The sequence below is a fragment of the Sceloporus undulatus genome, chromosome 2, assembly GCF_019175285.1.
Source record: "Sceloporus undulatus isolate JIND9_A2432 ecotype Alabama chromosome 2, SceUnd_v1.1, whole genome shotgun sequence".
NCBI classification, from domain to species: domain Eukaryota; kingdom Metazoa; phylum Chordata; class Lepidosauria; order Squamata; family Phrynosomatidae; genus Sceloporus; species Sceloporus undulatus.
In genome coordinates, this window is record NC_056523.1 from 270,641,876 (window position 1) to 270,665,747 (window position 23,872).

General features: G+C 40.0%; 1 protein-coding gene across 4 annotated transcripts in view; it reads right to left on the bottom strand.

Moving 5' to 3' along the window:
* Window positions 1–23,872, bottom strand: part of FER (FER tyrosine kinase) — a 204,584-nt gene that overhangs the window by 149,060 nt on the left and 31,652 nt on the right. For 3 of the 4 annotated variants that reach the window (XM_042451397.1, XM_042451398.1, XM_042451399.1), the window contains exons 6-10: window positions 21,810–21,993; window positions 18,961–19,098; window positions 17,281–17,400; window positions 11,526–11,648; window positions 10,550–10,739 (exon numbers count right to left, since the gene is read on the bottom strand). In XM_042451397.1, coding sequence (XP_042307331.1) covers window positions 10,550–10,739; window positions 11,526–11,648; window positions 17,281–17,400; window positions 18,961–19,098; window positions 21,810–21,993 — 755 coding nt within the window. Of the gene's footprint in view, window positions 1–7,795; window positions 8,161–10,549; window positions 10,740–11,525; window positions 11,649–17,280; window positions 17,401–18,960; window positions 19,099–21,809; window positions 21,994–23,872 lie in introns of those variants that run through there. The other variant, XM_042451400.1, reaches the window with a different exon arrangement.

Sequence of the window (23,872 nt, forward strand, 5' to 3'; positions counted from 1 at the left end):
ATAATAATAATAATAATAATAATAATAATAATAATAATAATAATAATAATAATAATAAATAAAATTTTTATTTATATACCGCCCTTCCATTGATCAGGGCGGTGAACATAGCAATAAAACACAATACAGACAGATTATAAAACACATAGATACAAAATTAAAAACAACTTAAAACCCCGATCAGCCATCCGTCATTTTTTCTTTAATAACATGTAACTTCCCACATATAACTAGTCTTAGGGACCAAAGCAAACTTCAGACCTCCCAGCTCAAACAGCATGGATAGCCTTGATGACAGACCCCCGAGTTGAAAATGCTGCGGCTGAATGCTAGGTCAGTGAATAGTAAAACAGCTCCCATTCAGAAGCTGTTCCTGGGTGAACAAGCTGACCTGGCTAGATGAGGCGGAGGGGGGGGGGGTAATCTCTCCCCACTTTGCCCACCAGGACTCTCTGTGCAGCAGCAGGTAAGACCTGGGGAGTGGGGAAGTGGAGTTACCGTAATCTATCCTGATTCCAGCCTTCTGACCAGATGCCCCCTCACACAGTTTACTGGTTTTGAGTGTGTTTATTTGAAGGTGGGTAGCCAGGACAGAATGGGATTCTGCTGCTCAACAGTCTTCCTTCCTGAGCTAGCTGGGGTTGTCTTGGTGTTGGTGTTGGTGTTGGGAGTCTCCTTATCTAGTAATGCTGGGGGACTCCAACATCCATGCTGAGACTGCTTTTTCAAAAGTGGCTCAGGACTCCATGGCATCCATGAGAACCATGGGTCTGTCCAAAGTAGTATCTGGCCCTACTCATGCTGCTGAGCACACTCTGGACCTTGTTTTCTGTGCTGGGTGGGGTGATGATTATCTTTGTGTGGAGGAACTCCCCACAGTTCTATTGCATGGACAGATCATTATCTGGTCAGCTTTAAACTCACTGGGACTCGGCAGGGATGAGGGACCAATTAGGATGGTCCATCCTAAGAGGCTGACAGATGGATTCCTGGGGGCTCCTGTCACCTTGGCAGGTGATTCTGTTGAACTCTGGCTGTTCTTTGGAATGGGGAAATGGCCAGGATGGTAGACATAGTCTTATGGAGTGGAGCTAGACCAGTTCCCTGGTTCTCCAGGGAAGTGTCAGTGATGAAGCTAATGAGATGGAGACTAGAGTGATGTTGACAGAAGACTCAAAGTGAATCTGACCGAACATAGGCTAGAAACTATTTGGAGGCCTACACCATGGCAGTGTGGGCAGCAAAGAAATTATTTTTTACTGACAGCATTGCATCTACAGGAAGCCATCCAGCAGAGCTGTTCCAAGTGGTCAGGAGTCTTTCGCACACTCAACCTCCAGTAGAAAGCACTTGACAACCCGCTGCAAATAATTTGCAAAGCACTTTCCAGATAAAGTTGCCTAGATCTGCTCTGACTTAGATGCAGATGCACTTTGGTCCTTGTTTGTCCAGTGCTAATGGATACTTTTCAATTTGTGCAGCCTGATGATGTGGACAGGATCCTTGGAGATGTGAAAGCTACCACATGTGTCTTAGACCCTGGTCCTCCTTGGCTTATTAAACAGGCCAGGGGGGGAGGGACTGGCTGAATGGGTGAAGGGGGTAGTCAGTGCCTGTCTTAGGCAGTGTTCCAACTTGCATAAAGGAGGCACAAGAAGTCAGTTTCTTCCCATTTATGCCCAAAGCTGAAGATGCATTTGATTTTTATTTTATTTATTTTTTCTTTGTCCACACTGTCACCATTGCAAATACTGCTTCTTCATGAAAAGCACTAACAGCCAGAGATTTTAACAATGACAACATATGGGGGAAATGCTTCCTGCAGGTGCTTTATAATAGCTGATAAAGAGAGAATTCAACATTATTTATACTGTATATTGTGCCAGTAATTCACAATAAAGATCCTACATCTCTACCACATTTTCTGAAGGAAAGGATCATTTGTCTTAATAGAGGAGTGCCTCTCCCTAGAAAATGAAATAGTAAACTGCTCTAAAAGAGGAATGGGAACCTTCTGGTGAAGGTGGTGAGCACACTGCCCTTCCTTAAAACCACACAGAGACTAAACTGATCCCCTTGTACTGGGCTATTAAATTTTAGTAATGTGGCAGTGGCAAACTTCTCTGTGCCCCAAATTTTATGTTTAAAAAAGGTTTTTGTTTGTATAACAACAACAAATCACCCAGGACTCTTTCTGCTTCGCTCAAAAGAAAAAAAACCTCTCCCGACCGCATGAGGAAATCTGAAAAGCTGATATCACATTACCACACTGACTCGTAAATAAGTCGACCTGGGATTTTGAGGTCAAATTTGAGCATAAAGTTTTAGACTTTAGAGGGAAAAACTTAATACTGTAGTCATATGGGCAAATATTGGGCAGTGGCAGTAGAGGTGGGTGACACTGAGGTTAACTGTCAGAGGACAGAAGTGACACCATAGTTGACACTTGATAGCACTGTGTAAAGGGAGACAAAAGGTGTCCCTCCTTGCAAGACCACTTCAATAAGGAAACCTTTTAGATGAGATAACTAAAGCAAACTAAAGAATGAGAGGGCAACAGTAGACATGTTCAATAAGGCAAACGTAGTTAAAAGCAACACACAAGGAATGAAAAAACAAGAAGAAATGGTGTGGCTTTCATAATAAGCAAAGATATGGCAAAGGTAGTCAAAAGTTACAATGCAAAGTGAAATCATATAATGTCAATAAGATTCCAGGGGAAACCTATAAATATTACCATAATCAAAGTATATGCTCCAACCACAGATGTAGAAGAAAAAGAAACAGAGATTCTATGATGCAGTTCAGGAAGAAATAGACAACACACCAACACAGGACTTCAAGTTAATTATTGGCAACTAGAATGCTAAAGTCGGTAGCAAAGAATCAAAAGAATCAAAAATAGTAGGGAGATTCAGACTCGGTATAACAAATAAAGCAAGAGAATGTCTGATAGACTCTTCTCAGGTCAATAACCTATTTATTGCAAGCACCTGCTTCATGCAACCAGATAGGAGACTATAAACATGGACATTACCAGATGACCAACACAAATAGCAGATAGACTACACAATTTGAAGCAGAAGATGGAGAAGCTCTATTCTTGGGGCCAAAACCAGACCAGGCACTGACTGTGGCACAGACCAAAAACTGCTTATAACAAAAATCAGAGTAAAATCAAACAACAAGGCAAAAATCATCATCATACCAAAATATGACCTGAACAATACCTCAAAAGAATTCATTGACAATGTAAGAAATAGATGTGTACTATTATGTACAGTGGGCCCTCGGTATCTGCAGGGATCCATTCCAGACCCCTCCCCTCCATGGATACCAAAATTCATGGGGAAATGGCAGTGTGGGTGGGGGAAGTGCTACACAGGCCATGGAAACGGCCACTTGCCACCTGCCCAGGGACCCTCCCAAGGCCCAGAGCTGCACCCGTGTGGTCCCAAGGAGCTCCTGCGGGGGCAGTCCCCCCAGGGATATCACTGCTCGCATCTCCTCCCACCTCTTCCTGCCTCCTTCACCCTCTTCTTCCTTCCTCCACCACGGCTTCTTCCTTCCTCCTCTTTCCTCTCCCTGCTTCTTTCGTCCTCTTCTTCCCGCTACTTCCTCCTCCACCTCTGCTTCTCTCCCCCCCCCCCCCAGGCCTGCCATATGCAGATGCTTAAATCTGCAGATGGCAAGTCCACATATATGGATGGCCCACTGAGAACTTGAAGAACTGTGGGCAGAAGTCAAGGACATAATCAAGGAAGAATGCAGGAAGACACTAACAGTGGCCAAAAAGAAAGAGGAAACAATGGGTGACAGACAAAACACTTCATGCAGTACAAGAAAGAAGAGGGAGAAAAGCAAAGTGAGTTAAGAGGAAAACCCAAAATATGAACACAACTGTACAACATCTGATATGCAGGGATAAGGAGAATTATTATAAAGCTCCTAAATGCTTCTAAAGGGTACGGAGCAATTTTCACCATGTTTTAGGTTTCAAAAAAGGCCTCTCCTGGGTAAATAAATGTAGATAATCACCCTACAGCCCTTAGTAGACTGTTTGGAGCATTTCAGGATGAAAAGTTTGTTTTTAAAAAATGGCGGAAAAGTTGTTTTTTGACCTCTGGGAAGCAATGGCGCTACCTTTCTGTGGTGGTGCAACTGTGCTCCTGTGAAGCAAGAGGCTATGCTGATGGTAACAGTGTGGCTAGTATGGTCTCCTGTGTCAGAAAGGCTTTTGCTGAGAAGCCAGACTAAATGTGACAAACAGTTACTGAGCAGCAGCAGTAGTGAAGGGTGACACTGTTTCTTAGAGACAATAGCAGAGCGCCATAGTTAACACTTGTTAGTACTGTACAGAAGGAAACATGTCAAACTCCTTTTGAATGTCTGTTGCCATAAAAACTCAATGATAAGACAATCCAAAATGAATCAAACAATAGTGTCTGAAGATGAGACTCTCAAGTCAGAAGGCATTCAACCAACTACTGGGGTTCAGAAGAGGCTAACTACCGGTAGTGTTGTGGCTAACTGTACAACTGGACTTAAGCCAAAAAGACATTCAGCTGTTGACATACTCAGAGATGAAATCAAAGTCTGAAGATTCACAAAACACATTATGGGAAAATAGAATATGAGAACCATAATCAGGGGAAGCTAGGCATGGTAAAGCAAGAAACTGAGCGTATAAACATTATTTATTTATTTATTTATTTATTTATTTATTTATATCCCGCTCTTTTCCCAGGACTGGGACTCACAATAAACATCACAATACTTGGGTTGAATAAGCTGAAATGGATAGGAATGAGACATTACACAGTGTTTTATGCAGGACATAAAAATCTTAGAAGAAATGAGGTAAGATTAATAATGAGGAGAGATGTAGCAAAAGCAGTCAAAGGATATAAAGTAAAGTCTGATTGAATAATATAAGACTACAGGGAAAATCCATCAATATAACCATAATTCAATGTTTATGCTTCAGCTACAGAGACAGAAAAAGAAGATATTAAAATATTCTATATACAGTCCAGGAGCAATTTGATCACACATCAAAACAGGACTTCTTGTTTACCTTTGCCCCAGTCATTAATCAGAATGGAGACTGCAGTCAAGAAATCAGAAGAGGAATAAGACTTGAAAGGTCAGTTATGAAGGAACTAGACAAGATCCTGAAGTTTAAGCGATATCATTGAATATTAAATTTAGGATTGTCCAAGCCATCGTGGTTCACATTTCTATATATGGTTTTGAAAGCTGGACAGTGAAGAAAGCTGACAGGAAGAAAATCAACTCATTTGAAATGTGGGCACGTTACAGACCACCAAAAAGTATGAGCTCCGCCACACGGGGGCCGCCATCTTGATGTCTCAGATGCACAACGTCTGGACGCCGTGAGTGTGCAACTAGCGCCTCGCGGCGCCACTTCCAAGTGGCAAGAAGCGCCATTTCGATGCTTCTTTTTAGCTGCGCCGGGAAGCCTCGCAGTCTGGCCGCTGGGGCTTATCGGCGCAGCGAATGGCGGCGGCAGCAGACCGCCCACTTTTGGGCAGTCTGTAACACGCCATGGTGCTGTAAAAGAGTTCTATGGCCACCATGGACTTATGTCTAAACTGAGGCCCGTTACACACGGGCTCTTGAGGCGCCCCCATCACGTGATAGGGGTGGGCGGGGGCCCAGGCATCCAACCCGGCCTCACCCCTATCACGTGACGGGGGCGTAATAATGGCGGCGCCCTATACACACAGGCACCGCCATTATTATGTGGGAAAAGAGGAAGACTGCATTACAGATGGATAGATTCAATAGATTCAAGGAAACCACAGATAAGTCTGCAAGACCTGAGGAGGGCTGTTGATGATAGAATGACTTGGAGGTCTCTCATTCATAGAGTAGTCATAAGTCAAAGTCAACCTGACAGCAGTTAACAATAACATGCCCGGGGGTGGGGGCTCCAAATGTGGTGGAAATGCCTCCACATCCTCTAGTGTACATTTGGGGGCTACCTAGATTTTTACACACATGCTAAGAATGATCCCTGGATGCCATAAAACAGCCAGGGGGAACCACATGCACCCCATGGGCACACTTTGGCCATCCCTGACCTAAATGTTTGAACAAGGGAGGTCAGGTCAGACCTTTAAGAACTACACTGAGGGTCAGATTAAGAATCATTAGCCAGGGTGAATACTGGCTGACCAGTTTTCTTGACAGCTTACGCTAATGCTTGCTTATAGGGAGTGCCTCTCTGATCTGTGACACCAGCTTAGTAATGCATTCCAAGTGTTACTGTATGTTCTGTTTGTAGACACCCTTCTACCGGCCAAGAATGGTGACAAGAGCTCTCTCTCTATGCTTGATCAGAAGGCCCTGCTTGACTTCTAGGAGGTCCGCTTGTGGAAGGCAGAGTCCTTGTGACAGATTGGGCCCTGGTAGAGAAGATTTAATGAGTAAGTGGTGAGATTCCCACTGCAAAGGTCTACAAAGCTATTGAAGTCAAAGAGGACAAATCTATATGGGAAGCTTAGATGCACATATTACATTCTCACTAACCAACCTATCTGATTGAAAGACATAGCCCTGTTAGCCTGGAATATCAATAGGCAAAGGGCTCTTGTAGAACCTTTGAGATTGAGAGAAATAAATTGTAGGATAAGCTTCCATGGACAGTCTGCTTCCTCAGATGAACTGATGAATAATCATGATGAATACTCCTAATTTTTATCATCAAGGATCTATATTACAGGTATGTCACCTCTACGCCTTAAACTTTTCTCTGCTAACAGAAGCTTTTCATTATACATTTGAAGTAACTAAATAGGAAGAAGTCCTCCCTAATGATTCCAGTAGGATCCAGAAATGCTGCGCAGGTGCAGAATAACCTATTTGCTTCGCAAAGACCACAAAGAAGAACTGTTGGTTTTTAGAATAAGATTTGCTTATTTGAAGAAGTGTATGACATAATCTTAGTGAGCAACGTATGGTTATAACTGCTGGAAGGGATGTCAGAAGCCACTTTCTAGCCTTTCTATATTCTTTTCTGTATCTTTTTTCTTTCCTTTTTTCTTCTCTCTCTCTCTCTCTCTCTCTCTCTGTTTTTCTTTTTAAATATTTGTAACTTTTACTGTAGTTGGGAAAGATCTCTAATGGGGGGGGGAGAGAGAGATGGCAATTTAGTTCTCAAAAACACAATGAACTTCAGCAGTTTTACCAAACATCACTTGGTCTTAAACTGAATTTATAAGGCTGTTTGTCACCCCTGCTGTAAAAGTACAGAAAACAGTCACATGGCTCCTGGACCACATAACACCTCAAAGGCCATTGTTGTGACTCCTGGACTCCTCTCCCCAAACCTGGGGTGAGTGTATTTGTCTTGGTACATTCTAGACAGGAGTAATGATTCAACTATAGAGCAAGGTCTGTCCACCATCCACCCTGTGCTAGCAATAATTATGTCCCCCCCCACCCCGCCAAAGAACAAAACAAAACAAAAGCAGTTTGAGCGGCTCCTGGAGGATCATTGGCTAGAAAACGACACTTGGACCTCTACAGCTTAGCCAACCTTGTTTTACAACAAACAGGAACAGTAAATGAAGACCTTTGAACCACTATGCAGGAGCAGCATTACCACTATGAAGGAAATTATTAGGGAGAGAGGATCACTGTACTGTAAGAAATAATATTTTGTCTGAAAGTGGAATATTGAAAAAATCCACCAAGCCTCCCCACCCAAAAAAACCCTCACAGATGGGATTTAGTCCAAGGGCACATTACTTTGTTTTTAATCTAGCTTTACAGAGCTGCTGGAAGAATAAAGGACTTAAGAACTAGAAATCACTTTGAACATACAAAAAAGCAACAGAGACAGAATGAAATGCAGCTTGGTCTACCAGGTCTAGACATTTTAACTAGTTTTATTAAGGTCTCCGAAGCTGAATAGAAGATCAATACACTGCTCAGTGAAGTCAGAGAAAAAGATGTCATCTTCCAAGGATTCAAAGATGTTGCTTCATCTAGGGGTGGTACTGTTCAAAGAGACACTGTAGTAACCAGGGCAGTTTGACCTCCTGCAACTCCATGCAGTATCTGGCACAGAAGAACAGTCTTCAGAATTTTAGCTTTCATGTGATCCTAGTCCTTATGGCGGTGCACATACATCTGAAAATGAACAGGCAGCATCCACAAAAGCTCACACAAAAGTTCAAGAGGTAGTGCTGCTTAACCTCCTTTATAGAACCAAGGAACTACTTTTAAAGTCTAGGTTCTCATTACATCTTGTTACACACACAGTAAACAGGTAATTATATGTAGTAACTAGCTTCCAAAACAAACACTTGTGAATGTAAAAAAGACATTAAGAAATTTGCTATATTTTATCAGACAAGACACATATAATTCCTGCTGTAAAGTTATACCTACATTTCTTGAGCCACTATCCTAATCTGCCTCTACATTTCTGTCTCAAAGAGCCAATCAAATATTACAACAATGCAGTGCAATCTATCTTGACATCTTCCACCTTATTCAGTGGAAGGTTCACACATACAGGACTATACCAAGTATTTTTTTTAATATCCACATTCAAATCTCAACTACAATTTGGCGAACAATGTGACAATAGTCCATTATTTTTGGTGAACAATGTGACAATAATCTAGTAAATAGTCAAAGTCTGGCCACAATATTACTTATTTTTATATCTCTTCTTCCTTTCCAGCACTTTACAAAGAGATCATAGTTGCCTCCCTCATATTGAAGGAATATCAGCCAACTGCTGAGCTACTAAGCTACTCCTCATGCCTTAACCAAACATCCAAGCAGTGTATCTTTGACATAAACACAGCCCAAGTCATAAATGGAAGTAAGAATGCCTGATATTTTGGCAACCTCCAATGTTTGCCTACTTGTCTACCTGATAGGATAGCCCTGACCACATACAACAAGCTTGCTCTAATTTTTTAAATTACTTTAGCTCCAATCTTTTCTTGTTCCTATTTCCTATAATAGTTATACCTTTATATGTCCATGCTAGGCTATACTAGGCTTTACATTACATATTTTATAGAAGGGTCTCTCATGAAATTAGTTTGTCTGCTACAGTAAAAACATCTCTAGTTTTACAAAAATACTACTCACTGATAAAATAATGAAAACAAATTTGGGCAGTTAGAAAAAGAATTAAAACGCAGAGAGCCAGCACGGTGTAGTGGCTTGAACATTATCCTGTGACTCTGAAGACAGGGTTTGAATTCCCACTCGGCCATGGAAACCCATGGTGTGTCCTTGGACAAATCATATTCTTTCAGCCTCTGAGAGAGGGAATCACAACTCCCCCTGAACAAATCTTGCCAAGAAAACCCCATGATAGATTCACCTTCAGATCACCATAAGTCAGAAACGAATAGAAGGCATGCTACAACAATAGCTCCAAACACAACATCTCATGTAAATTGTTAAGAAAACAAACATATCATACAGACGCATAACTAAAAACTTTACTATTGTAAATGCATATTCTCATAAGTATGCAAAATATAAAAAGAGCAGATAATTTTCTTATCCAAAAACAAGCAACAGATCCCTGCATGCTGGTTGGAGCACTCAACAGTTACAAAGAATTCTACAACATTAGCATGGCTTCTAACTATCATGACTTTCTCTTTCTCATCTTTCTGTCTGCTATTACAAGGAAAGCAAACAAAGTCATAATGTTCAATGTCTATGGCCTCTCAGAGTTTTATAGCTCTATCCAAAGAGAGAAACATCATGCTGAAGAAACCACCAAAAGTTATCAAAGCCATCAAATATGGCCAGTCAGATATCTCTGGCCAGAACTTGAGTGACAGGCTTTATTGGTTCTCTGCACTGGATAATCAGAGGCACAGTGTTTCTGAGGCTGTACAGTTTGAGCCTACTTGGGGCTGGCCTGGGGGCGTGGTGTTTAGATGCACCACGCCCTCAAGCGGGATCGAAACCAGACTGGCATTTACATGCCATCCGCTTCCTTTTGGGGTGGATTCTGGCTGGACTGGGGTCAGGCTTCTGTTTGCCCTGGCCCCAATCCAGCTCTAAGCCGCCCCTTTTGGGCTGTCTGTATCCCACTTCTGAGACAGCCAGCATGGGTAGTGGCTTGAGAGCTGAATTAAGACTTCAGGAGATCATGATTCAAACCCCACTCAGTCATGGAAACTCCTGGATGATCTTAAAGTCACATTTTCTCAGCCACCTCTTGCCAAGAAAACCTTATAAGAGGATCGCCATAAGTTAGAGTCTACTTGAAGACACATAACAACAACTTCTGAACAAAATAGTTCGTTTCTGAACAAAATAGTTATTTTCTTAACTATCATGGCCACTTAATTTTAATCCATTTAAAAAGACCTATATTAGTGGCCAAGATCCCAGTAAAGAACTTAAAGAATCATTAAAATAGAGTGATTCTGACATAAAACAGAATAGTTTTGAACCAGCAGTTGTAGTTAATAGTTGTGACTCCACAGGATATAACTCTAATGCCACAATTCTAACATAAGGAACACGGATTTACCATAGAAGATACTGATCTGGCATCTTCCTCATAATGTACAACTGGTGGGGGCTCCTTCCCATCATTTTCTTGCACTTTTTGTTGCAGAAGTTCTTTCTGTGCTGCAAACTTGACTTCAGTACACCTCAGTTGTTGAACAGTTTGCTTCAGTTCTTCTAATGCCTGCTTCTGGCTTAGCAGAAGCACAACACTAAAAAAGAGACAAAATTCCTTTTTTTAATGAACACGGGAAAAACACTCCCCATTTTTGTTTTGACTGTTATTAATAATATACTTTTGGTCTGGTATAAGAGAGCTGCAGAGTTTATTGAGGTAACAGAAAGATTTCAGCTCCAAGTTTGAAAGGGCTTAGCATTAACCAGCTCCCACTTATCATAAAAGAAAGTTAAAATTACAGAACATAGCTTTGAATCAATTGAGGAAGTGTTCATTCATCACTAATGCTGAATTTCCCTGTTTAAGAGAGGGAAATAAGAGAGACAAATTTATCTTCATAAAAATCATTCCTCCATAACAGCTAACTAATACACTTTTTAAAAGTACTTGCTATATCCTATAGCTTGGCATACATACATGAACCCTATACTAAGAATGGCAAACCCTTAAGACAGAAGAATGTAAAGAAGAGGAATGTAAACCTTGGCACAACAATTTGCTTAATTGCACATAGGTGGAAGAACAAGATAAGAGAAAGCAGCCTGGTAAAAGCATAATGGTAAATCTCCAAAGGCTACCATACAGGAAAATGAAAGGACAGGATTTAGTACCTCTCTATCATTAGGAAGAGACAGAAAACAAAACATAATATTGAAGATCTCACTAGATGGGGAAAGGGAAAAGGAGTGGCAAGGAATTTTAATAGATTGTGAAAAGCTTACTTTTATTTTTGTACTTAAATGCCTGGGACATCCAACAACCAACTCTCATGTAGGGCAAAATCAACCGCATTAAAACTGCATGGCTTTATTCTACTCACTCAGATTTCCTTTCACAGATCTTAGAAGATTCTTCTATCTTCTTTTCCAGTTCCAATACTAACTCCTCCTTATTTAGAAGTGTCTGCTGTGTCTGAATCAAGTCTTCTACTACTGTTTTCAACCTATGGTTTCAATGGAAATAATAAAAATAATCTAAATTAATAATTTGTCAATCACAGATTCATTTTCTGTAAACTCATTACTCTTTTTGTTCCATTCTCTGAAAAAAGAAGAAAAAGAAGAATCAGTATCACATAGAGAATTCATACTATCAGTGTCTTATTTATATTGTACTTTCTTCTTATGCTTGATTGTAATTCTGGTGGGGGGAAAACTGTATTTGCAAAAATAGTAGTACGCTGTAAATACTGAAAAGAAAAGCTGTAAGAGAAAAGTATTCTGAAGCCAGACTGTCTGAAATATATTTTACAATCAAGTACAGTAGGCCCTTCCCTTACACAGGGGATCCAGTCCAGAGCACCACCACCCCCGCGTAAGGGAAATACTGTGAATGCTCAAGCCCCACTGAAAATAATGGGGCTCGTGCAGTGGTGCAATGAGCATGCCACAGCCATGCACACCATTGCCACTACCAGAGTGCAGCTTTCAGTGTAAGCTGAAAGCCGCATATGATGCGGACAAACAGTGGACCCTTGTTACACGCTGGGGTTTGGTTCCAAAATCCCCCGTGGATAACAAAATCCGTGGATGCTGAAGTCCCATTAAATATAATGACATAGCAAGGTTTGATATTTGAAATTTATACTTTTTTGAACATTTTCAAACCATGGATGCTTGAATCCGTGTATAAAAAATCCATGTATAAGAAGGGCTGACTGTACTATAAATGTAATTAAAGGGTTATACAGACCTCCCCAAAGGATCGGGGCTGTGGCAACCTCACACCGCAGCCCCGAGCTGGTCTCTGGAGGGTGCAAAAGGAGCTCCTTTTGCAACCTCCAAGGGGTGCTATAGTTGCGGCAGCATGGCTTTATGATGCCCCTTCGGCGCTACAGCATGTGGATGCAGCGCCAGAGTTGTGCCATGTGGACCATCATGCATCAAAATGACACCCTGGGGGTGGAGTTAGAGAGTCCAGCATCAAGACGCTATACCCTGACTCTGCCCAGAGGCTGCATAAGTGCCAGGCTGTACGGGCCCTAAATCTTATTTAAGATTAGAATATTAAAGGATTCTTTAGTCCAATGAACTCTTTCTTATTTGTTGTCAAAGGGGTGGTGGCTGTGGCATCTACTGAAATGCAGAAGAATCAACCTGAGGTAGTTGTGGCATTTTGTATGTGTGCAAGAATTGGCTATTTAGAAACTGTTTGGCAGTAGTAAAAGCTAGCATGTTCCTACAACCTTATGTTAACAAAAATATACTTGGTACTTAAAATATTTACAGCTACCTTGAAAGCTTTTTAATTATGCACTGAAATCCAAAGGGGAAAAAAGCTTGCAGTACGTCATGATAGATGGAAAAATGTAAAAATTCACTAGGGCAACTGATTGATGTGAACAAAATTTATCCAAACTATCTACAGTAGTTTGATACGAGGATACAACTTATCACCTGTTACCTTAAGAGCTTGAGTAATCTGCTAGTGCAGAGCAATGTCAGGTAAAGAGATTACTGTATATACTCCTGCATAAATCTAGAAATTTTGATCAAAACAATGACCCCAAAAAATTAGTTGACTTATGCATGGTGTAAGTACTTGTACTTTAACTCTTATCTAAAAAAAAGCACCACCTGGAGAAAGAAAAGAGCATAATTATCTCCTGGAATCACTGATCCCTCCCATTCTCTCATCCATCCAGCCTTTACTATGAGCACAAACATGCCTGCTGGAATTTTGTTTTTTGGCATTGTTTTGCTATGCTTCATCTTTTAGAGCCTTTGTTCCATGCCCCTACGTTTTACCCTCAACTTATCCACAGGTCATTTCCTTAATTTTGGCCCCAAAACCTGCCAGTGACTAAAACATGAAATAGGCTTATAGTCTAATATATATGGTAACTGATTTATTATGCTACGTGTCCTAGCTCCGACTCCTTCTACATCATTAATCACACACAGTGGACCCTTAGTATCCACTGAGGCTTGGCTCCAGGACCTCTCATGGTTACCAAAATCCATAGATGCTTATGTCCCATTAACTACAGTGGCAGAGTTAAACACAGTTACTTATATAAAATGAAATCAAAATTTGCTTTCTGGAATGTATATACTTTTTGAATATTTTCAAGTCGTGGATGCTTGAACCCATGGATAAAGAATCTGTGGCTATGGGGGGCCAACTGTTTATCTATCAGTAACTTAATATCATGTAATAAAGGCCTTACACAGAATCTTTCCAAAGAACAAGCAACTCTGATTTTTTCTTTAGTGTAATGAATCAGCTCAGTATAAGTGGGAGCAGCCCAACTCCTTCCTATTTATGAAAGAGAAGAGAGGAGAACTCCTGGTGCTGTTCACAGAGGTCTCCCTTTTTCATTTTTGATAAAGGCTCAATGAGAATAGCAAATATTAACAATTAATTGTAAACCTGCATTTGCATTTTCTGCCTTGACATTCTTCAATAATTGTTCAGTCTTTACTCGACTGTGCTGGTAGTATGGTGTCATATGCATATTTTAGATTGTTGATGTTCCCTCATCTAATTTTCACCCCTTCTTCCTCCAACATCAATCCTGCTTTACGTATGATATATTCAGCATACATGTTAAATAGACAGGGTGATAAAATGCATCTTTCCTGATTGGAAACCATTCCATTTCTCTTACTCTGTCCTGATGTCAGCCTGTTTGGATTAATAGTGCAAATCTATTTTTCACCTTGTCTTTAAATTATTTAGAGATGTTCTCTATGGTCTGTTGCAGACCGCCGCTTTGCAGCAGTCTGCCGGTGCTGCTGTTTGCTCCGTGAGGGAGCCACAGCAGCCAAACCGTGCGGCTCCCACGCGGAGCAAAAAAGCTCCAAAATGGAGCTTCTTCTCACGTCGCAGTTATGACGCCGCGAGGCGCCAATGGCGCCTTCGTGACATCATAAGTGCCGTGCGACGTGCGGACGCACAGCATCCGCTACGTCAAGATGGCGGTGGCCGTGTGGAACGGCTGCTGCCATTTGTTACGGACAGAGTCCTTAACAGGAGTAGGGGCTGTCAGGGATGATGGGAGTTGTAGCTCTTCACCTCTGGCTCGAACTCACCACCTGGTTGTGCACCTCGCTGACCAGTTTTGGCCAGTGGTTATAGCTTAGCAAGAGTTACAGAGAATAGGCTGAAGACCCTGACAAACTCTCCAAGCCTTCTCACTCTTGCTTCCACAGAAGTCTTCACCCTTCTTCTGGATCCAGCTGGTTCTTGTAGCTTCACCCAAGACACCAGACAACTCAGTAGTCTTAAATAAAAGATCTACTTTATTCTACTATATACAGCTCCAAAACTATCCAATACAACAATACTCTACTCCTCACTATCCACTACTACTACCCACTACTACCCACAAAATACATTGGGATGCATAGTCATTATTATAGTCAATGCATGGTACCACCCACTGTTGTCTGTTTCCACCCAGTAGGCGTGTACATCATTCTCATTGGTTCTCTTGGTTCATCCTACAATTAATGATTTCATCATCTTCTGCTGAGTCATCCTGACTCTCACATACATGTTTTATTTCATTTACTCTATATCCCATGTTGCTTTTTCCTTAACAGGGGCATCCAGAAGAGACGCCCCTTTTTTAAACTGGGACGTCCTGGGGACGTCCCAAATGACGGTATGTAACCCGCCAATGTTTGTATTTAGACCTGATGGCTGGTTTAGTGTTTAGCTTTACTCTAAATTTTGCTATTAGTAGTTCATGATCTATGCCACAGTCTGTTCCTGGTCTTGTTTTTACAGAGACAACTCCAGCTTCCAATTATATAGTCTATTTAATTTCTATTTGTTCACATATACAGCTGCTTCTTGGGTTATAAATTTGAAGAATGTATTTGCAATAAACAAATTGTTGGCCTCACAAAACCGACCAGTCCATTTCCTGCCTCATTTCTTGTTCCTAGTCCAAATTTTCCTGCAAACTTTTATTCAACTGTTTCCTGTTTTTGCATTCCAGTCACCTATTTATTGAGAAGTAGTCCTGTTTTGGTTCTCTCTCTCTTGCCTCTGTGTTTGCACAATAAACGTGCATTATGATTATATTAATGGATTTTCCCTGAAGTATTTCTTACTGACATGATTTAATCAGAATTCACATTATATCCTTTGACTGCTTTTTGTACATCTCTCCTCACTCTTTAATTCCACTGCATTTCTTCTTAGATTTTCATTTCCTGAGTAAAACAACATGTAGTAATCTGACTCAAAAAGTCCCATTCCTGTCCACTTTAGCCCACTCACCCCAAGCATTGCCATGTGTATAAGTTCCATTTCTTGTTTCAGTATTATAGTTTTTCCCTTGATTCGCACTCCATGTTCCTATGAGTTGTACAGCTTCAGACTTTCCTTTCATCTCTGAGCACATCAATGACTGAACTTCTATCTTCAGTCTGAGTTCAGTTGCATCATTAGTCCCAGAACCACTTGTAGCTATCCTCTACTCTACCCCAGTAGCTCATTGAGGGCATCCAACCATTACCACTAGTTTCACTTTGGATTGTCTCATCATAGGGTTTCCATGGTTAAAAAAAACTTCAAAAGGGAGTTTACCATGCCTCCTGTTCCTTCTATATACCGTATTTTCTGGCGTATAAGACGACTGGGCATATAAGACGACCCCCAACTTTTCCAGTTAAAATATAGAGTTTGGGATATACTCACCGTATAAGACTACCCCTCTTCCAATGCACACCAAATAAAAATTTAAAAAAATCAGATTTGATTTCAATATGGTAATTTTAATTCAAATGCTTATGACATGCAGGTAATTAGCAGGAAACCTTGTTGTACACAAAGCCTGCTTGGATTGGTCAGCTCTCCCTGCCTGCCCAGCCTTTCCTGTCTCCAAGACTATCAGAGTGGTACCTGCTTTCATACGATCGTCACATATGGTGGGGATGTGGCCGCAACTGTTTTTGAGCTCCCCCCACCATATGCGGCGACCGCAGATTCTCCAGTCCAGCTCAGAAGTTTCAGCACCTGCCCTATAAGATGGCACCCGACGTATAAGACGACCCCCGACTTTTGAGAAGATTTTCCTGGGTTAAAAAGTAGTCTTATGCGCCAGAAAATACAGTACCTAGTATTTCCTACTCTCATAAAGGTATTGGTCATCCAATGCCAATCTACTTGCTCATTCTTTTCTATGACTTCTTTATTAACATCAGCACAACAAGCCCTTCAAAGCCTATATATTAGAAACAAAATACATTTTGTGCATGTTGTTGTTGCTACTCTTGTAAGTCTTTTCTGGCTTATGGCAACCCTAAGGTGAACTGATCATTGGGTTTTCTTAGCACGATTAGTTCATAGGGATTTAGCCTTTGCCTGTGCAAGTAAGGTACCCTCTGAGGCTGAGAGAATGCGACTTGCCCAATGTCACCCAGTGGATTTCCATGGCTGTGCAGGAATCTGAACCCTAGCCTCCACTGTCCTAGTCTAACAACCAAACCACTACTTCACGGTGGCTCTCACATTTTGCATAGCATAAATGTATATATATAATTATTTTATTTGTTTGCTTTGGGCATTATTGTCACAGAACAAGTACTGTATTCATATAAGGGAAGAACTAGATTACTTACATAGCTTGTAAACTTTCAGCTGTCAAATTATTCCACATAATCTCATTAGCTTGAAGATTTTCATTTTCTTCCAATAAAGAAGTATCAAACGTTATTTCTTGTTGTTCAATATCTGGCATCCTTTGGAGTTTCAAAATGATAGGTTTTACATAATACACAAAGACACTTCAAACACAAGCACAATGTGACTGCATTTAATACAAAGAATATGCATATCAACAGAACACAGCCATCTTTAGATGCTGTTGTGACCCTGTAAGCATAAAGACTTAGAGATTTTATACTGAGACTACCTATTCTCTTTGGTATTGCAAATGGTTAGATACAGACTATCACCAAATATGTGAAGCAGGAATTTACCAAGAACTGTGTTTGCAAGAGGGAGGCTGCATCCACATGGCAGAAACAATCTGGTTTGACACCATTTTAACTGCCATGGCTCAATACTATGGAATTCTGGGAACTGCAGTTTGTGGTGGCACCAGAGCAGAGCCACCACACAGTTCCCAGTATTCCATAGCATTGAGCCATGGCAGTTAAAGTGGTGTCAAACCAGATTGTTTCTGCCATGTGGATGCAGCTTCCATTAATCTTCTCTTTACCAAAGTAAGGCATAATCTATACAAATCCAGATTTCTCTGGATGCAAGACACCAGCTATCACCTTACTATTTTCATTTCATTCTTTTTACCTGTTCTATAATCTTTTCCTAGTCTTTCTATATTTGCTTTAGAAGTGAAAACTACTGCCATGTACACAAAACCCAGAAGAAATTTTTTAAGATAGAACTGAACAGAGGTAAGAAAGTATTACAAAAGAAAACCTGTATATTAAATGACTTCAGATATGTATTTTCTTACAGTCTGTAACAAGTAGTAGTTAATGTTTTATATCTTCTTCATATACACACACAAGATATTTATATGCAAATATAATAAAATATTATTGATACAAATAATAAAAATTGTTGAGAATGAATAAAATTAAGTCTTTAGAAAGAATGTATTCTATCTGTTTCTTGGTCCAACAAAATTCATTAAAGGAGAGAAACAGCAGCTGGTTAACCTCTGACCAAATAGAGAGGATTTTTTAAAAATGATGCAGAACTGAATAAGAACAGCTTTATTCTTGCACCATTCACCCAGTATTTTAAAAACCATTAGAGTTGATGCAAATTTTAAGAATAGTACACTACTGAATAGTGTGCATTACTAACAGGTTTTTGCTGTAGTTTTTCGTACAATTCATGGTTCAATAATTGGCAGGGATATTTGTAAATTATGTTAAGGTGGTCCTCTCCCATGCAGCCATTGTTGGAGATACAACAAAGCTTATGTCAAATAAGAAAGTTCTAGTCTGATTCAGATACTGGGAATATGGAAAGTCCTATATATGCAGATGAAAGGACTGCAATCTAAAACAAAAAAGAGGCAAAGTAGGACAAGTTCACCAGTTCAGATACCTACTGTGATACATCCATAAATATTCAAACATTTGTGTGAAGTGCATCCTCACCACAGTCAGGTAACTTCAGTCACACTATCATACTTGGTGCAACACTGGACACAGACAACTACTGATAAAAGTGAATGTATAATCTCTTACAAAAATTTATATCCAATTTATTTTGTAAATATTATTTTTGATACTTAAAGAACAGATGAATGGATCTTAGTTTACCTATGAGCCTCTATGAAACTATTATATTCTGAACTAGGGTCTAATTGCTCAACCGATGTCTGGATTTCTTTATGAACATTCACTATTTCTTCTGTCACAAGACTGGTGATCTGACTGTATTCTTCAAGGATTCCTTTTCTGAAGAAGAACAGAAAAATATTTGTAATTAAATCTGGACAATTTCTGTCAGTCCTGTTTGGTATATAGATAAACATGTGAATGAGGTTAAGCGAGTTGACTATGAAGTGAAATCTGCTCCCCTCATTTTTCTTTTGTGAAAACAGATATGCAGTCTGCGGATGAAATTTTGAACACTAGTTCTTCTCCCTATTTAACTAGCTGTATGTTTCCCTTCCTTCCTATTTATGGCATGTTTATCCTACCATATAGCTATCCGGTTCATGAAAAAAATATTTTATGTTTTTAAACATTTTAAATAGCTGTAGAAAGGGAAGAAGTTGTTTTGTTACTGACACAAGACATGAACAACTTACACTGTGCAAAGCTTGCATCTCAAAGGAGGCAGATATAGCTTTGTAACTGACACAAGGACCAACCAGTCTGCAATATGTAAATCTAGCTTATGTTAAACATTATAACAACAAATTCTATCCAAGCTAAAGCAGGGCAAAAACCACAGGCTCATAACTGAAGCTATATATGCCAGTGTGCAACCTTATCCTCATCAGCTTTATAGTTTGGAGGTAAGAAAGGAAAGAAGAAAGGGTTATTTTAGAAGCCAAAGGGAATCCTTTTCCATTACTCCTTTTTCTTCTACTGAACAGTATATGAGAGAAAGTTTGTGAAATTTCTGTCAGTTAGTGAAGCAGAAATACTAATCTTATCTATCCTTGTCTGCTTGATGTTTCTGTTACACTGGAGAGAAATGACTATATGTACAACCCTTTTAAAACTTATGTTGATAGTCACTTATCCAGTATAGTCTATTTATTAGAACCAGGCAATAATGATGTTGCTGTATGTTCACAACTGAACAGGATAACTTGATAAAAATGAAAGCCAAAGAATGAAATTGTACTCTTCCCAGCTGTCCCGGGCCTTCAGCTAATTCCAGAGGCAGCCAAAGGCCCAGGAGGGTATGGGGAGGGGAGGAGAAGGAACAAGCATGCATTTGTTCCTCCTTTTCCCCCACCATCCCAGGCCTTCAACTGTTTTTGCGAAAGTCCCACTCCAGAAGTCCTGCCCCCAGAAAGCAGATGTCCCACCCTCAGATGGCAGAAATCCCACCCCTGAACATCCCATCTCCCCGGAAGTCCTGCCCCCTGGCACTGGGTGACAACCGGTGCAGAAACACCTTTGGGTTTGGGCACTCGGTCTCTGAAAAATTCACCATCACTGCCCTATAACATAGTCAATATTCAGTGAATTAAAACTGAGCAAGCTACGGATCACTCTATGGCATTCACTATTTCCCAGAAAGTGTGAGGGAACTTCAGAGGAGCCAAACAAGTTTCAGACTTATGAGAGGCTATAATGATAAACTCTAAGTGGGAGGAACAGAGTCTGTGCTTTTATTTGGCTCATCTGAGTAACTCTGATAAGCAAAGAGAAAATTTAATATTCCAAATTGCTCCTCAGAGAATCCAAAGCACTGAACAGTTAAAGGCATATAGGCACAATTTTATGCTGAGAGAAGTGACAGTATTCTCTACTGGTAAAATGAGGAAGGAGCAGAAGACACAAAATAAAGAACAGGGTCAGCTGCTTTGGGAATGGCAAAAAGGGGTCCAATTGAATAATTCAAGATTTATTCAAGATTAAAGTAAGCAGCTGTATTTGTCCCCAAAGAGCTATTTCAATGACTATTTGAAGAGGAAATAACCTGGTTTTGGAATATCTACAGAAGGAGTTATATTTTAAAAAGACTCCCAAATACAGCTCCATTTACCTTAAAAGACCTTTATGAGCTTATGCTTCCAATACAGAAGGAAAGAGAAGCAGAGTGATGAGGATTATCCAACTTTATATATAATCTAAAAACCCAAGGGCAGCCCAATATACAATAACTTGTAGGCTTTTCTTTCATACACAACTTTTCTCATATACAATTTCTGATGTAGCTACCATATAAAAATCAAATCCTAACAGTTAACATTAAGACAATTTGAAATCTCCACTAGCAGTAAACAGACAGAAGATAAAATCAAGAAATAGAAGCAATAATTAAAAGCAGAGTAGAATAAAATTGTCTTCAAATGATACCCCCTCCCCAGAAAGAGATAGTTCCAGAGGCACATCCCTCAAAAGAGCATTCCACACAAGGATACCATCCCAAAAAGGGACCCATGTCTGGCTGCCATTCATTTCATGTCTACAGGTAGTGGTATCAAGGGAAGGGCTGCTGATACATCTACATATAGAAGAAGGTAATCTCTTAGATATCTTTACCTTAAAGCACGCGAAGTTCTACCAAGCAAAACCAGAACTTTGACTTAATGCTCCCTACTTCCCACAGTAGTGTGCATGACTTGAGGCCACTGCTGCATATACAGTGAGCCCACACCATACGCTGGCTCGTTATACGTGGCTTTCAGCTGACGCTCAAGCCTCCCGGGGTAGGGAAGAATGCACAGCGCATGCACATGGCCGTGTGCCGAGCACTACCCCATTATATCCAATGGGGCTCACAAATGGCGTGCACAGCCGCAGTATGAGCACAAGGCCCATTGGATATAATGGGGCTCGAGCATACGCACATTTTGTTTTACGCGGGGGATGATCCAGAATGGATCCCCCACATAAAGCAAGGGTCCACTGTATGTAGAAGTGCAATTTTAATATAATAAATTAGGTGCACCTTTTTTAAAACAAACAAAAGTATGTCTTACAATGCTTTAATCATTTCTTCTTGCATCTTCTGTAAAGAGTCTAGGAACAGAGGAAGCGTAGAATCATAATACTGGTGCTGATGTAGCTGTGCTCCTTTCAGTGCCAAGACATACTGATTGTGCAACATGTGGAGTTTCATAGTGGCTTTATCATATCGATCTTTGGCTTTTTCAGTCTCCTTTCCTGAAGAAAAAACAACAGGAAGAAAAATATAATTCCATAGGGTAACAACTAAAAAAAATTGAGCAAAATTCAAGAAACCTTGAACACGTTAACTCCCATTAATTTCAATGCTATATGTCACATTGAATTCAAGAGGTTTTCAAAATGCTTAACTCTCAAGTGCTTCATCCTTCATTTTGCTGAAGATTTCAACCCCAGTAAATGTGTATATTGATTAGGTTCCAAAGAGATGCTCAGACATATTCAAGGTCAGCTTCACTTTCAAGTAGTCTACCTTGTGAAACAGAGTGCATGCTGATTCAGAGACATAAGCTTCAGGAGCTGGCTGCTTAGCTATCTGGAGACAAGCCATTTTATATATTTGCATACTAACAACTTAATGCAAGCTATTAACCTAATGACAGCTTCAAGATCTTAAACCAATTTCTGTAGCCCTTCACTTCAATTTCTTCTGCTCTCTACCTTTCCAGGGCCCCATGAGTTCCAATTAGTGCTGAAAGCATATTCAAATAGCTGCTATTTTCAAAAGAAAAATGGCCCTAACGTTTTGCCCCTGGGTGCCCTGATTCAATATGTGATTTCTTCAACTGGGCAGTCTACATTAATTAATTTATAAAACACTTTCTGAATCACTATTTCAAATAAGTGCCTCATACTGTTAATGTACTATATTCTGCCATTTGCTGAACTACTTGCAACATTTTTTCTTTCATTTTTTCATCTATGTTTTTATTTATCATCAAATTGATTTTGTCATCAAATTTCAGACACTGCTTTGTCAGACAGTTACAGAGGGTACCACTTCTGTTTTGTTTTTTTCTAATTGTCCAACACAGCTACCTTTTGTTCTATAGTTGACTATATGAAAGGAGGAAAAGCAGACATTACATTTTGCAGTTTACTTTTCAGTTTCTATCATACTGAAAAAATGACTAAATAAATGTCATAATAAATGAGCACTTCAAACTAACTCTATACATTTAAAAACTACAACACAAGAGATAATACTTGTCTCAATGGCAGAATGTACCTTCTGACAAAACTTCTTGTAAAAGAAGTAATCTGCTTTCATTTGCATTTTGTTGAATTGCTATTAGTCCATCAAACATAATACTACTGAGGGAACATCACAATCCTCATGTTTTAAAAAAAAATCAAGCAGATGTATACCCCTCTATACTGTTTCCATAAACCTTTTATCTGTGTCTCTTAAAATAACTTCTTTAAAACTATTTTCTAATCCTATTCATGATAAATTAAGGCTATTAGCCAAGATATATGTTCATAACTGATTGTAGGCAAACATATCCACTTTGCTAAAATAGTTTTGGACACTACTGGACATGGTGAAGAAAGGATTTTAAGTATCATAAGAATAATCAACCATCGCAATCATTGGAAAAACCGATCCCAGTACTAGACTTGCATGTTGGATCCATAGATTTCAGAGGGGTATCCTCCTCTTGCCAGTTCAGTTGCTACGCAACCCAAAAGCCTATTCTGGAGGGCTGGAAAATAGTACAAACTGATTTTGAAACAGTTAGAAGGGCTTCAGAAAAAAGACAAGGAGAAGGAAATATCTGTTGCATTTAGATACAGACCAACCCAACCAGGTAAGTACAGAGAGAACAATCAAAAGGCACAATGAGGTCCAAAAACATACAAGAATGTCTAAGGAGTCTACAAGACATGAGAGACTGGGCACAGAAGGACACAGTGTAGTTGGGAATGGAGCTCCCTTATTAAAGTGAGAGGAAATGAACCAATTTCTGACCCTGCAGTTAGCATCTCAGCATTGTAACTGCTCATTTTTTTTGAGTATGCAAGCAGAAGCAGCCATTTGTGTAATCCTGTAAATTGTTCAGCAGAACAGGCAAAC